At 41.4% G+C, this 16613-nt stretch overlaps 1 protein-coding gene across 1 annotated transcript; it reads left to right on the plus strand.

The window, feature by feature from the left end:
* The first annotated feature begins 394 nt into the window (after window positions 1-394).
* On the plus strand, window positions 395-2349 carry LOC117413919 (DNA-binding protein inhibitor ID-3-A). Its single transcript, XM_034023372.3, has 3 exons — window positions 395-914; window positions 1075-1166; window positions 1730-2349. The coding sequence occupies exons 1-2, from the start codon at window positions 612-614 to the stop codon at window positions 1129-1131; spliced, it is 360 nt and encodes a 119-aa protein (XP_033879263.3). The 5' UTR covers window positions 395-611; the 3' UTR covers window positions 1132-1166; window positions 1730-2349.
* Window positions 2350-16613: the final 14264 nt, after the last annotated feature.

Below are 16613 nucleotides of genomic sequence, written 5' to 3' on the forward strand. Positions count from 1 at the left end.
GTGAAAATCCGCTTCTGATTTAGATGCCTCGTCTGTATAGTTATGCGGTGCTGACCACTGTTGTATCTAACATGGGAATGAAGCACAAACACATAAATTATGCCTTTATTATTAAGAAGAATATATATAATGACTATTAAATACCACGTGCATGCCTTCAGACTTTATCTTTGTTGCTCCTAACCAGCCCTGTTAGCTTGGCTGCTGCTTCCTCATTCCTTTAATTACGCTACTAGTTTGAGGTCTGTCAGGAGCCAATAGAAAACTCCCTCTTAAATAACCCGCCTCTTTTGTAGTTTAGAAAAGCCCTTCCATTGGCTGCGGAAGAAAAGTGGGTGGTTAAAGCTCTGTAAGAGGCGGTGCTAAATTCGCCGTGTCCTATAAAATAAACCCTCCAGCCCGCTATAGCGTTACTTCTGTAGTTGAGGGCTGTTGTTTAAATGATAGCGGAAAGAAAAACAAACTGAAAAAGCGACAAGCAAAGGGATCAGCCATTTGATAAATCTATATTCTCCTGCTAAGGAATTCTATCTGCGTTGAAGAGACACGCTCGACTTTGTCTTCACTATCCGTTTGGTTTATTATTATTATTGCTAATCCAAGGGGGGACCATGAAAGCTATCAGTCCAGTGAGGTCGATGAGAAGCTGTTACGAAGCGGTCTGCTGCATCTCCGAACAGAGCCTTGCCATCGCCCGGAGTAAAACCGCAACGGAGGAGCCCATGAACGTCCTGTATGACATGAACGACTGCTATTCGAAGCTGAAGGAGCTTGTGCCGAGCATCCCGCAGAACAAGTCTGTCAGCCAGGTAGAAATCTTGCAGCACGTCATTGACTACATCTTCGACTTGCAGATAGCTCTGAAAGACGAAGAACCAACTGAAAAGACCTCTGACGTAGTCCTGTCAATAAAGGTAATTATTTTTAACAATGCGATGCACGTACGATCTCTTACTGAATGCAACGATTAACACTAACGTTAATGTCATCGTTGCATCACATTTCCAGTTCAAGTTCAGTTCTGTGGTTGCTGCGGATTCTTCAATGTCTCTTAATTATTCTTTATTCTACTAGGCATCAGATTTTGGTTGCGACTTCACATCTGGAGAGGGAACGCGTTTATTCCATTAGCACGCGAAGAACATCGCCACGTACATTTTTAAAAGGTGAGTTATTTTCCTATTTGAAAATCATGTTCGTCATATTCATTGTATGCTTGGGAGTGATCTATAAATTACACGCAGGGTCGACCGATTCATTAATCGTTTTGCTCCCCTAAATGTTGGATTAAACAGTAATTTACTCATTTTATACCAAATTTAATGTGTGCTATATTAAAGGATAATGCATGGGTTATCCGCCTTTGGGGGGAGGACCAAAAGGCAGAGATTACAAAGGTTATGTCTATTGCTTATGTCATGAACAGTGCAGATGTTAATGCAGCAGTATAAATGACTCTCCATATCGTCAGGAAGGCGCCACCAAGCATTTGGTTCACTCTCCTCCAGTCGATCTGAATGGACTCTAGATCCATCTGCAAACAATTAGAAACAGATCATCTTTCCTCTCATTTCTGTGGCTGCGAATTAACAAACAGTGTGTTGCCGTTATCAGTGAGAGGTTAATGAGAGTTAACTTTCTGGCGCCAGCCTGTCTGCGGACCTTCGTCTGAACTGCCAAAAAAAAAAAAAAAAAAATCCAAACTGACTCGCCCTTTCTTTCTATTCAGTCTGCAGGTGTGGGATAACGCATGGCTTCACTTCATACCAAGAGAAAGCGACAGAAGGGGTGCCTTTGGGCTAGAGAGAAGGGGATGTGATGGGGGGGGGGGGGGGGGGGGGCAATCCCAAATCGGATGAGCCACCGTGAACTTTCATTTTAGTTTTTGAAAAGCCTTGTTCCCAAATAGTTGGAGTTGTTGCAGTACCGTTTTTAATTTAATTTTTTTTTTATTTTGTAACCCTGCACAGTAAACCTAAATGATCAATTGAAAAAGACTATCTGGCTTTACTGCACAACTAACAGATGCACCCTTTTGGAATTGCTGAAGCGTATGAAGTCCAACGCTTCTGTTTAAGAATTTAATTGTATCACTTTTATTTTAAACTGAAATTGGGGGGTGGTGGGAATGCAGATGTCTGGACAGTAGTCAAGCAGGACTGGGGGGGGGTATTGTTGGAAGAATATCTTCCAGATGTTATGTGGCACTCTATAATAGAGTTGATTCTGAAAGTTTGCAGGGATGAGAATTTCTGCAGACAACATTGTATGCCAAGTTTTATAAACTTTTATAGAAGTATGCTTTACATGTACATTTTTTCATAATAAAAATATTTTAAACCATGTTCATTTATTGCATTTTGTATATTTAATGTACCTTGTTTAGTTTTTACAGTATTACATATTTAGACATTGTAATCTAAAGGGGTGTGGCAGGGGGGGAATACATCTGCTTTTATTTTAAAAGTGTTACAATCCCAAACTGGATCTTTTTATTAAATATTTTGAAAATGTCTTTAAATCCTAGTGCTAATTTAAATCTATAATGGTTACTGAGAGATTCCATACATTGTTTACATGAATGCAGACAAATTGCATGTCCCACATTTACAGTCAACGGTGGTTCAATGGTTTGGAAAGGGTACAGCTCTTAGTTGTTTGCCCCAGTACAGAAGTACAATGACTTGTGATTATTCTGCAGCTGAACAAAGTCTCTTCTCCACACATTTACAGCATGAATAATCAATGTAAGGCCTAACGCTAAGAAAATGTATGAATGTCAACCATCAATGCTGATCTGCATCGCACAGCATAGAGACGTGTGGAGGGTGGCCAATTCCAACAACTTTCCTAGTACAGGCTCATGTTGTATATTTGCATATAACCATTACTTGGCACTTCACCTGATACCTGTTTGGCATTAAAAATGATTTCAGTGAAGTGTTGAGTGTCGTTTAAATACAGGATCTGAGTATTTATACACATCTCTGAATATCCTTTTTGAAGCAGTATTTTTTTTGGTTAAGAGATTCTCGTGATAAAAATGTTTTTTATTGAGGAGGAGAAGTGGTGAGGACAATGGCATCAAACAGATGGTTACAACAGGTTGTGGTACAAACAAGAAACAACATAGAACACTAAGCTAATAACAGGTTGCAGTACAAACAAGAAACAACAAAGAACACTAAGTTAATAAGCTCTCAGGAAATGACTGCAGTACTTGTGAATCTACTGTATATATAAATAACAAATCACATACATAAATAACTATACACACATGTTAATACGTATGGTTAAACCTACTTGTATGTCTGCTCATGAGAAAGATGAGATCTAGACAGATGGTCTTTATGTACAGGTCATTTAACATAGTAAATACATTCAAACAAAAGTTTGGACAAATAAGACACCTGTTACTGGTAGCACACACTTGTGAAAATGGGCTGACTTTCATTGTTATGCAAATTGAATTCCTGCCATGGACCCTGCTGCATCTCCCTGCTGCAAGTCAGTTTCAGAAATTTGGTTGGCAGGTGCTTCCTTATTCAAGACTGAGCATACTGTAGTGTGCACATTTATTAGAACAGCTCAAGATTGGTCATTTATATTCTTTATATACCTACCTGCATGAATTGCAATGTTCAGTCAGTAATCGGTGATATAGAAACAATAGGCACTTGTGTGAAAATGTTAGACATGCTTTGTGTTTTAATTAGGCATCTTAAATAACTTCTAAAACGTTGCAGGCACTTTACAATTTGTGGCTATGTTCCTCTTACTATTTCAAATGAATTGCATGTGTGGTCTGTTAAAGTCATCAATAATTTAGACAAACACTAATTTGCCTGTGTTGACAGTTTTCCAATATTTTACTGTTACCGTGGTTTTATTTCATATGCACAAATCAAAACCAGAGAAGCAATTATGTTGTTTAATATTATTATTATTATTATTATTTATTTCTTAGCAGACGCCCTTATCCAGGGCGACTTACAATCGTAAGCAAATACATTTCAAGTGTTACAATACAAGTAATACAATAAGAGCAAGAAATACAATAAATTTTGTTCAAGTGTGACAAACCACAATTCAATAATACAGCAGATAATAGTGATAGTTACATCAGGATATGATTAAATACAAAGTACTACAGGTTAAACACTTGGCAGATTACAGTATTCTGAAGTACAGGATTAAATGCAGTAAAATAGGAGGCAGATAAGAGCAAAATAAAGCACATTTACATGAAGGGTGATAGTGTCCCAGGATACAAACAGAGGAGTTCTACAGGTGCTGTTTGAAGAGGTGAGTCTTAAGGAGGTGCCGTAATGTGGTCAGGGACTGGGCAGTCCTGACATCTGTAGGAAGGTCATTCCACCACTGCGGAGCAAGGGTGGAGAAGGAGCGGGCTCTGGAGGCAGGGGAGCGTAGCGGAGGTAGAGCTAGTCTTCTAGTGCAGGCGGAGCAGAGAGGTCGAGTGGGGGTGTAGGGAGAGATGAGGGTCTGGAGGTAGCTGGGTGCAGTCTGGTCAAGGCATCTGTAGGCTAGTACAAGAGTCTTGAACTGGATGCGAGCGGTGATCGGGAGCCAGTGGAGCGAGCGGAGTAGTGGAGTAGCGTGGGCGAAGCGAGGCAGAGAGAACACCAGGCGGGCAGCAGAGTTCTGGATGAGCTGGAGCGGACGGGTGGCGGACGCAGGGAGGCCAGCCAGGAGGGAGTTGCAGTAGTCTAGGCGGGAGAGTACCAGGGCCTGGACCAGGAGCTGGGTAGCATAGTTGGTGAGGAAGGGTCGGATTCTTCGGATGTTGCTCAGGAAGAATCGGCAAGTGCGTGCCAGAGTGGAGATGTGCTGGGAATAAGAGAGGCAGGGGTCCAGGGTGACTCCAAGGTTCTTAGCTGAGGAAGAGGGAGAGAGTGTGGTAGATTCCAGAGGAACAGAGATAGAGAGATCAGAGGAGGGGGAGGAGGAGGGAAAGAAAAGGAGGTCAGATTTAGAGAGGTTGAGTTTGAGGTGATGCGAGTGCATCCAGGAGGAAATAGCAGACAGACAGGTAGAGATACGGGAGGAGATGATGGAGTCAGAGGTGGGGAAGGAGACGAAAATCTGAACATCATCAGCATAGAAATGGTATGAGAAACCATAGGATGTGATGAGGGGGCCCAGGGAGCGGGTGTAGAGAGAGAACAGGAGAGGACCCAAGACTGACCCTTGGGGGACTCCAGTTAAGAGAGGGTGAGGTGTGGAGGTTGCTCCACGCCAGGTTACCTGTTAAGTGCGGTTGGAGAGGTAGGAGGAGAACCAGGCCAGAGCAGTGCCAGAGATCCCCAGGTCAGCAAGAGATGATAGTAGAATAGAGTGATCAACAGTGTCAAAGGCAGCAGAGAGGTCGAGGAGAATTAGGACAGAGGAGAGAGAGGCAGCTCGGGCACACTTTAGTGAGTTGGTCACAGACAGGAGGGCGGTTTCAGTGGAGTGGGCAGAGCGGAAGCCAGATTGGAGAGGGTCAAGCAGAGAGTGGTTGGACAGGAAAGCAGAGAGCTGGTGGTGTACAGTCCGCTCGAGGGTTTTGTAGAGGAAGGGTAGGGATACATTTGCACACTGCTGTATTATAGCTGTTTCATGACTGGCCTCTAAAGTCATGCCTGTTTCTACATCCCTACCACCCTGAAGGAATTAAAGGCGATTCTTATATATGAGCTATGAACTGAATCTGTTTATCCTGCAACAAACAAGAATGAGGGAGAGTCTTTATTGAATTATTAGACAAAGTTATCCATACCCAATACTTTTAAGTGCAGCACAGAAACCAGAGTTGGAAATCAAGTAACTGAGGACAGAGGGTAGGAGATGCTTCTTTACAAAGAGAGTGGCGAGGGTATGGAATGGGTTACCTAGACATGTTGTTGATGCTGAATCACTTGAATCCTTTAAGTGAAATTTTGAGATTATTCAGCGACTAGGAACCTCTAGTAATAAATGTTTTTTTGTTTTTTTTGTAAACTTATTTGTAGAGCATATGTAATATGCAATTTTAAGAAGGTAACTTTTAATGCTATTTTGTGAAGCTGCATTTCTAAGTGATAAAAGTTAGGGAAAAACACTGTCATCAAAGCTCAGTTCAGTCAATAATTTACTGTATAACCCCAGGGCAGCAAAGCAAAGGGAGGGTTGGGTTCAGCTGTGTCTCCAAGCTGTTCAATGAGATGGGGATATAGGGCTCCGTTTCCGAGAGCCTTGCATTATTCCAACCCAGGTGACCTTACCTGAACTTGGGTAAGCCCATTTCTCCACAGGTAAGCCCTTAATAACTCTAATGCACCTGAGTGAGACATACTGTGGAAGCTGTTTAAGCCTCTTGCTTGTGATGAATAGGAAACCCTTGAAAGGGGATTAGTACTTTTCACCTGGTTTTTAGCAGGGATTTCAAAGCCCAGACCATTGACCCTTCTGTAGTACCCTTCCCTTGCCCTACATTTAACATTTCCTGCACACAGGACCAGGGCTAATGGTGAAACCCTCTACAGAATTAATTCTCCCAGAGCAATGTCCCAAAATGTCATTTGTTTTAGTTTTACTGCTGCTATCCAGCTTTAGTGTTCTCATTGAAAAAGTTTCAAAACTATTGTTGTTATTTTGTTTTTTTAGAATGGGCCTAGAATCTTTATCAAAACCTTATGTAATTTGAGCCAGGATTCAGTACATGTCTAATTTATGATTTTAACTGGACCACAACACACGATTTACCAAATAAAGCCAAATAAACAAGAACACTGAACATAGTGTTCCTGTAACTATTACATGTAATCAAATGATATGCACATAGCCTCCTCTCCTTCAGGGTACAGTTGTCAAACCCGGCTTTGTTAGAAAATGCTTCCTGTAAACTCTGGCTCTGTCGTGGGATTTTAATTAAGAAGTATGAGGTTTAACAAACGCTCTTCCCCTAAAACCTGGGCTCTATACTTACATTGAATATATTGTGTCGATGCCACAACGGGAAACAGGTTAGGTAGGCCCTACTGCTTAAATCACCAGCACACAACACTAAACCATAATAAAAGTTAGCTGTGGTGTCTCACTGTAAGAAAGTCACATTTGTAGAGACAACCCCGGTTTATCACTGATAAGTATGTGGTTAAATGATAAATACATGTTAAAGGCGCTGTGCTAGCATAGCCTATAAGGACGCTGAGCCCCAAAACCTTTTTCTTTTATTGTAAACAGCCATTACAGGTAGCAAATGAAAGGCTACCAAAATTTTGCATGCATTTTCCCCATTGATGCAACATTTTACAGTTTTGCTGTAACAACTGCTTAGCTGCTACATTTATACTGTGCTAACTAAGAACTACCTTCATAAACAGTCCAATTAAGCATTGCATTACCAGGTTTTATTAGCGGACTACATCCTACCTAAATCGGACTGGCTTACAGAATGGCCACAGGATTCAATGCCAAACTACTTGGTACTGTTCGAGTTTATACATACCATTAGCTTCATAGTAGTAGTAGTGTTAGCTGTAATAATGTTCTGCTTTTCCAAATCTGGGTTTGTTCCTCACTCAAGCCCTGGTAGATACATTAGTCTTTGGGTCCAGCTGTGATCCGAGTGCTGGATGTAAAACTTGGGGGAGTCCACTTCAAGGGCTTTACATACAGACCAGACCTCAGCAGTAAGCCTCTCCACGCCACCAGCTGTGCTTGCCCTATGACCTTATACACTTAAGAACAACTTCAGAGAACACTTGTTTTACTAATGTGATAATCATTTACAAATTGCTCTCCCTCCCCGGACACAGTGGTGACTGTCCCCATCAGGAATGGTTCTACTCAGTTTCTGTTCTGCAATAGTGGTGCCTGGCTAGTATCCATGATTTGTATAAATGGCTGTGGCAGGTAAAAGATTAAATTGTCAAGTGCAAATTAAAAAGGTTATATGTACATTTACTAATCCTTGTTCTAGCCAAGCTGTTCAGGTTTTGGTTGATGTAAAGTATTGTTTAAATGATTGAGGGGCATACGTCGATTCTGGAATGGATTTATTTGTCCCAATGTTTGTCCTAACCTATTCTGTATAAAAATAAACAATTCTGTATTGACTGAAAGGAAGTATAAGGAATTGCAGTTCTGTAGGTAAATCATACATACCTTCAAAACTCTAAATAAGAGTTCAAAAGTCAAATAATAGGAAAGTAGACAGACATTTACAAATGAGAGGAAGCCATTCGGCCTATCTAAGCTTGTCCGGTTCCTAGCAGCTAACTGATCTCAAAATGTCAAGTTTAGCCTCAGCATGACCCATTCTATACCCTCAACACTCTCTGTGTAAAGAAATGTCTCCTTCCCTCTGTCCTAAGTCTGTCTCCACTCTGGTCCTGGTTTCTGTACTGCGTTTAAAGTACTGGTTCAGGCTAAATATGTCAACTCCTTTTAAGAGTTTAAAGACTTTAATCTTCAAACATTGCCTAGAAGGCACTAGCCCAGACATTTGTCTACTTGACTTAGTTTTACCAAGAAATTGTAGATTTTACAATGAGTCTGCACTGAAACGTAACATGAAATGATCTTACTGATGCCTCAGGGTTGAATGAGGTATATGCCGTGAATGAGAATTATTGCTAATGTGATAAATATGTCTGGAATGATCAAAATTGGTGGGGTTATTAGAAACACAGTACATCAATAGTGGCTCTTAAAGGACGAAGGAGCAATTCAGTCTCCAAACCTATTCAATCTTTTGCCTTTCTTTTTAAATCTGGCTACAACTGCAAACTACGAGATTACTTCAGAATGGTGTCTCTTTCCTTGAATAACAGTTCACAGTATGTTTTGCTGTCCAGTAAAACTGAGAGCTGCTCTGAGCTCTCTGTAGCTCAGGGGGAGGAACGCCATGTCCACAGACCTCTATAGCCAGCCTCAGTGGCACTTTCACTATGAAAAGACAATCTGAATGCATCTGTGGGATAAAAGAGACCTATGTCTCCATACCTGGGTCTATGCTATTTTCATGAGGTTGTGGATTCCATTGGTTCCTCATCTATATTGGTTGTTTCAGTTTTACTTTCACTACCTGACTCCAAGGTTCCCAATTCCCAGTTTCAATACTTATTTTCTTTCTTTCTGCATAACACTTGACTTTTAAATGTTCTACTCGAATATGGTTCTTTAGTATCTATTTACTACCTTCTCCCATATTTGAACCATATGGGTATTCAGCTTGTGCGAGTTTAAGTCTGGCAAGTTGGCCTTGAGTTCTCAACCTCAATAGGAATTAACCAGGTAAATAAACAAATAATAACATACAAAAAATAATTTACCCCTTTTACATTCCATACTTCAAATGCAGTTTTTTCCCCCTTCAGCTTGAAAACTTGCTTGCCACATTGTCATCACAGAAGCTCAAATGTTTCACTTCCGATACTGCAGCTGATGTCATTTGACAAACTGTGTTATTGGAAGCAAATTTTAAAAAGATGACCCATTTATTTGTGTAATGCCTACCAACTGCCTCATACTTTCCTGTTATGTGTATATATATATATATATATATATATATATATATATATATATATATATATACTTGTCAAATTATTGTATAGTACAATTTAACACAATTCCAATGATTTATTTCTCTAGCACAACGTTTTAACTTTTTATTTATTTATTTGGTCGTAGGAATACACCTAGCATGTAATAAGTTAGTAAACATCGTTGGGGAATATTTGACCACTTACATTAATAGGTTAACACTATTTGTTAAAAAGCTCTTTTTTTATTTATCCTCTGTGTAATGACTCTTACTGTGAAACATCCGCCCCCCCAATCAAGCCCTGTGGGTCAGAGGTGCAGGGAGGGGGGCTCTTACAGCGGCTCCGCTCCCACACCTGTGTTATTCATTGTGCTCTTCGTTGGCCGCTCGCAGGTGTTTGCTGGCGCCGGCCTGTCTGCCTCGCCTGATCACTCGAATTGCTCTGTCCTCCCTTGATCTGACATCGTTTCCAAGTCCAGTCTCAACCAGGAGCAGCAGGAAAACAGACCCCCCCCCCCCCCCCCCCCTTCACTCGCCGCTCTCCAAACAACCCCCCGCCGCCCAGTTCCAATCACCACCGCTTTACACAGGCCTGAGCCAACAATGTAATAAACAAAGACACGTTAGGAGTTCCTTTGAAACTTTTTCGGCTGGTGGGATATTTCTCAGCTTTCAAGATGGATACACAAATGATGCAAGCATTTCATCGCACCTGCATAAAGAGTGTGAACGGTATTTTTTAGAAGTCACGATGACTTGTACCATCCTTTGCCGCTAGTGTCTCTTAATCTCATAAAGAGATACCGTTTTTATTTCTACACTTTAAAATAATACAGCTGTGATGTTGCTTTGATTATATTTATACATGTACAATCTATGCCATAACGATCAATTTTACCGGTACAGTACGCAAACCTACATGCATTTACTTTCCAGAAGATGAAATATAATGGGCATTGTCGTTTTAAACAAATTCGGTACAGCTACTGTTCACAAATGCACATTATTGTTCAGATATTTTTTTGCCTTGTCTTTTCATTTGTTCTTTCTAATCCATATATTGCATACTGAACATGAACATACGTGTGTGCTTGGTAGTGTGAACATATAATTATAAATACGATACATATATATATAGGGGAAAAAAAGTTACATTCAATGACAAACGCTTTGCTGTGCGAGCTAGCCTTAACCACTTGGTGGAATCCGCATCAACCAGAATGTGAATAAAAACTCATTTCAACACTGAAAATGTTGAAAAAGACTTCTTATCAAAACGTTTCTCATTGATTTTTCTTTTTTTTTTTTTTTAGTATTTATTTAGGTATTTCTATATGTAGCAATATCTAGGGTTTTATATGTAGCATGACAGATGATAGATATAGGTGGACATATTTTATTGATTTGCAAGTTTGAAGTTTATGATTTGGGGAATTTGATAATAAAATCTCGAGATTTCCATTTAGATTGACTTTTTCAACATTTGGGATTTGGGATTTTTCTCCTTCACATTTTCTCCCTTGCTCATTCAAAGGGCCAGTGCTCCACCCTGTGGTAACTTGTGGGATTGCAGCAAATATAAGGAGCATGGCTTTTAGAAGTTTGCCATGTAGAAATGCCCCTAGAATCTGTTTCTAGTGCTGTCCTAAACCCCAGCCTGTCCCCCCTCAGCCCAGATTAATAAACGAGTAGTCCTGTAAATTAAAGTACTCTGTTGTACCCAAATTAAAGTTGTCAAACCTAGAGTCTGTAATAGACTGGGATGGAAATGTTATGGTCAATGAGTCCTGCTCTCAAAAAAGTCTTTCAGTGGATTACAGTGATTATTTCAGAGGTGAATAATCAACTTTAAAAGGGTGCAGTATAATAGTGATAATGACATCACTGCGGCTTGTTCCTCTAATAATGAAACTCCCTCATTCAAATAATAACCCAGACCTCCTGACTCTGGCTTTATTGACTCTCAGGGCTTCCCTTATAAGCTTGTAACACACCACAGCAATGCCATTATCCTAGAAATACAACTTGCCATATATGAGCAATTATGAAATGTTTTCATAAATATACTGCAAACATATATTAACACAATAAAGCAGCAGGACCTGAAAAAGACGAATTTACTATTTGATACGGCACGCCTTGTAGCAGCCAACGTGATTTGAAAGACAACACTCAGGTGCACTAGTGCAGAGAAAGGAAATCTCTGTTACATGTCCTAATAACTATTTAAAGTTCCTGCATACAAATGATCTGTCCCTCACATGATGTTATACAAATACATCTGTCAGTTTCAGTCATGAAGGGCAAGACAGCGGGTCTGATTTTAATACAGGGATGAAAGCAGGCTCTCAGTTGGCTGATGCTTCTGTATCCAAGTCTTCACAAATTACTGGTGTTTCTCAAGTCTCAGAAGTGATGACCACGGTGTTGTAGGGGAGAACATGCACAATTTCTGCCCCGACATCCCTGGAGGAATTTGAGGCAGTAGTTGGTAAGTAATAGTTACATAACCCTTGAGTACTCTACCAGATGGTAGTTTTTTTTTTTAATCAAATCCCTTTGTGTCATCCCTCAAAGTACAGACAGCTGCTGTTGCCAACATTCATTTCAACCACTTATAAACTCAGAATCTATTAAGGCAGGTGGTTTAAGAAAAGGATCACTAGGGGTGTGCAACTGTAATTGCTGCCCCCTGTGCAACGGTGGCAAGTGTGGGTTGGTAAATGGAAAATCTCTACAAAATCCCAGGAACATAAATTCCAGTTGCACACACCTAATGGATATTTTTGTCTACCTCACTTCAGAAATGTAGTTTAAAATGGACATTAGTTAGTAAGCCCAGTAAATATGTATCTATGTTGAAACAAGAATACAAGAATGACAGAGGAAACAAATAAGTACATCAGACTTTTAATATGTTAAAATTGTAGATGAATCCTTTGACGTGTCCTTTGAAGTGTACGGTAGATAAGGATCTTAAATTGTAGGTCTGAACGCTGGCCAATGGAAATTGGGCCTTTCATAATATTCTGATAGGGATCTGTAATAACGAATTTTAAAGATGTATTTTAATGTAAATTGAAGCCAGTTCTCAGTGTGTATCACTGACTGGCGCAATAACTCACAGGCAGCAGAGTCCCAGCTAGGATTGCCTCAGGGGTGGGGCTAAGGCTACAGAAACAAGCTTGACGTTCTTTAGTCACGGATACGCTCTGCATGCGGCAGATAAAGACTAGATTGATCACAGCATCGAAACAAAATAATGTGAAATAAACCAGAGCTTCTGTCAGCTTCACGTGACAGCAACTCAAAAGAACATAAGAGATGGAAAGGAGAAGAGCCACTTGACCCATTGCGGGTCATTCATTGCTGGCACTCCATTTGACCCAGCGTGTGGTTGTCCCCAGACTGTATGGCATTTCAAGCACCGTCTCCTCCATGGCTAACAAATCTAACTTTGAAGTGTAAAGTGTTGCTCCAGAAAGACAAAAAAAAAAACAACTATGTTTAAGGTCCTCATTCCAAAACAATGGGAGCCATTATGCTTTGATCGTGTCTGTGTGTCCGTCTGTACATCTGTCTGCACGGTGAACTGACTTGATTTTACAACAAACTTTGATCACACTTTCCTAGCCTCCTATAGATGATTTGTCTTGTGTTTTATGCACATATTTCTGACCTTTGTGTGCATTGTTTTGTTATAAAGCTAGTAAGAAATAATATACAGTATGTCCTTGCATCCCAGCCACTATGATATCTGCATTTGTTTTATAATATGCTGACAAGAGATTCAAACACACCTTTAAGATTTATAGAGGCAGACAGTAGTGCCTAAGAACGGTAGGTTCTGAAGTTGGTCTTAAGGGGGAGAAGGAACATTTATGTTAGCAGTAATAATATAGTGATCAGAGATAGTCATATCCTTTATGGTAATGTTTGAGAGAGTAAAACCCTGAGAAATAAGAACATCTAATGTATAACCATGAACATGTGCTGGAGAGTGTATATTATTATTATTATTATTTATTTCTTAGCAGACGCCCTTATCCAGGGCGACTTACAATCGTAAGCAAATACATTTCAAGTGTTACAATACAAGTAATACAATAAGAGCAAGAAATACAATAACTTTTGTTCAAGTGTGACAAACCACAATTCAATAATACAGCAGATAATAGTGATAGTTACATCAGGATATGATTAAATAGTGATAGTTACATCAGGATATGATTAAATACAAAGTACTACAGGTTAAACACTTGGCAGATTACAGTATTCTGAAGTACAGGATTAAATGCAGTAAAATAGGGGGCAGATAAGAGCAAAATAAAGCACATTTACATGAAGGGTGATAGTGTCCCAGGATACAAACAGAGGAGTTCTACAGGTGCTGTTTGAAGAGGTGAGTCTTAAGGAGGCGCCGGAATGTGGTCAGGGACTGGGCAGTCCTGACATCTGTAGGAAGGTCATTCCACCACTGCGGAGCAAGGGTGGAGAAGGAGCGGGCTCTGGAGGCAGGGGAGCGTAGCGGAGGTAGAGCTAGTCTTCTAGTGCAGGCGGAGCAGAGAGGTCGAGTGGGGGTGTAGGGAGAGATGAGGGTCTGGAGGTAGCTGGGTGCAGTCTGGTCAAGGCATCTGTAGGCTAGTACAAGACTCTTGAACTGGATGCGAGCGGTGATCGGGAGCCAGTGGAGCGAGCGGAGTAGTGGAGTAGCGTGGGCGAAGCGAGGCAGAGAGAACACCAGGCGGGCAGCAGAGTTCTGGATGAGCTGGAGCGGACGGGTGGCGGACGCAGGGAGGCCAGCCAGGAGGGAGTTGCAGTAGTCTAGGCAGGAGAGTACCAGGGCCTGGACCAGGAGCTGGGTAGCATAGTTGGTGAGGAAGGGTCGGATTCTTCGGATGTTGCTCAGGAAGAATCGGCAAGTGCGTGCCAGAGTGGAGATGTGCTGGGAATAAGAGAGGCAGGGGTCCAGGGTGACTCCAAGGTTCTTAGCTGAGGAAGAGGGAGAGAGTGTGGTAGATTCCAGAGGAACAGAGATAAAAAGATCAGAGGAGGGGGAGGAGGAGGGAAAGAAAAGGAGGTCAGATTTAGAGAGGTTGAGTTTGAGGTGATGCGAGTGCATCCAGGAGGAAATAGCAGACAGACAGGTAGAGATACGGGAGGAGATGGTGGAGTCAGAGGTGGGGAAGGAGAGGAAAATCTGAGCATCATCAGCATAGAAATGGTATGAGAAACCATAGGGTGCGATGAGGGGGCCCAGGGAGTGGGTGTAGAGAGAGAACAGGAGAGGACCCAAGACTGACCCTTGGGGGACTCCAGTTAAGAGAGGGTGAGGTGTGGAGGTTGCTCCACGCCAGGTTACCTGGTAAGTGCGGTTGGAGAGGTAGGAGGAGAACCAGGCCAGAGCAGTGCCAGAGATCCCCAGGTCAGCAAGAGATGATAGTAGAATAGAGTGATCAACAGTGTCAAAGGCAGCAGAGAGGTCGAGGAGAATTAGGACAGAGGAGAGAGAGGCAGCTCGGGCACACTTTAGTGAGTTGGTGACAGACAGGAGGGCGGTTTCAGTGGAGTGAGCAGAGCGGAAGCCAGATTGGAGAGGGTCAAGCAGAGAGTGGTTGGACAGGAAAGCAGAGAGCTGGCAGTGTACAGTCCGCTCGAGGGTTTTGGAGAGGAAGGGTAGGAGGGAGACAGGACGGTAGCTCTGGAGGGAGGTGGGGTCGAGGGTAGGTTTTTTGAGGAGGGGAGTGATAGAGGCTTTTTTGAGGGCAGAGGGAAAGACACCAGAAAGTAGAGACTGTATGAGACTAAAACAGTCAAGAACAGATTGTAAACCTGCAACCCAATGAGAGGACTAGAAGTCAATATAGATATTAATGTCTCCAGTAATCACAAAGTCACTTGAGTCAATAGAAATTAAAGACAACAGCCAATTATGTAAGAAACTTGAACTGTATTTCGGTGGACGATAAATAGTGCAATAAATAAAAGGGAAAGGACTGGAAATTGTATTCTGAGGTGCTCAAAGAAGGAAATTCATTCACAGGCAAAACTTTAGCAACCAAAGTAGTCTTTTTCTCGGATGAATGGACAATCACTTTATCTAACTACCAGACAACCATAAAGATGCAAATTTAACAAGATGCAAAGCATATCCTACTTCATCTGCAGTAAAAACATGATGGTAACAGCTGGCAAAAACCTTTCCTGAGTTCTGTTTTACAAATGGGCTTTTCATGATCACAAGACCTGCGATTGGGAAATTTTGTTTGTGAAAAATACAGCTGACGCAGACAGCATTATTGCTACAGGAATATCTCTTGAATTATATCTGTGTTTGTTCTGTGAAGAGAGTTAAAATGAAAGTATCTTATAAATGTTTAAACACACACTGTGACCCAACAGTTTCCAGGTTCATAGGAGTATGCGCTTCCAAGATAAGTTGCACAGAACTGACCCTATTTAGTCTAGAACAAAGGAGAATTACAGGGGACATGATTGAAGTCTTTAACATCTTAAAAGGAGTTGCTATAGTTAACCTGAACCAATACAAGCACAGAAACCAGACCAGAGGACACAGAAGGAAATGAAGTGGAGACAGACACTCTTTCACACAGAGATTGGTGAGGGTATGGAATAGGCTAGTCATGTTGTTGAGGTCCTTTAAGACACAAAGTTCCGAGATCAGTCAGCCACTAGGAACCGGACGAACTTAGAAGAAATAACATTTAAGCAATGTGACACCAAATAATGACTTTCCCCAAATATTTGGAATTCTCAGAGTGTGCTTCGGAACTTATTGTTGGAGGCGGGGCATCATTCAAGCTGGCAGGGAGTGGATTGGCTGGTGCAGAAAGAACTGAAGCAGGGTTGGCAGTTTGACTGGCTGGTTTTGAGGGAGGGTGTTGTTTGGATCCAACTCATGACAGAATTGTGGACCAATCGTGTCTTTCCTGTTGATTTGCTGTCTAGTAGCTGCGAATTGAGCCTTCATTATGGTGTCCTGTCACAGACATGATTTCGCTTGTCTCTAGACCAGCATCAGAAAGTATGTTTAAATAGCTTTTGAAGTTATCAGATTAGTTAG

This window comes from Acipenser ruthenus, chromosome 25, assembly GCF_902713425.1.
Source record: "Acipenser ruthenus chromosome 25, fAciRut3.2 maternal haplotype, whole genome shotgun sequence".
Lineage (NCBI taxonomy): Eukaryota > Metazoa > Chordata > Actinopteri > Acipenseriformes > Acipenseridae > Acipenser > Acipenser ruthenus.

Bases quoted from the DNA above. Each gene is read 5' to 3' on its own strand.
- LOC117413919 (XM_034023372.3), top strand. From the start codon at position 612: ATGAAAGCTATCAGTCCAGTGAGGTCGATGAGAAGCTGTTACGAAGCG. The intron at 915-1,074 runs GTAATTATTTTT...TTATTCTACTAG, and splicing joins ACGTAGTCCTGTCAATAAAG to GCATCAGATTTTGGTTGCGA.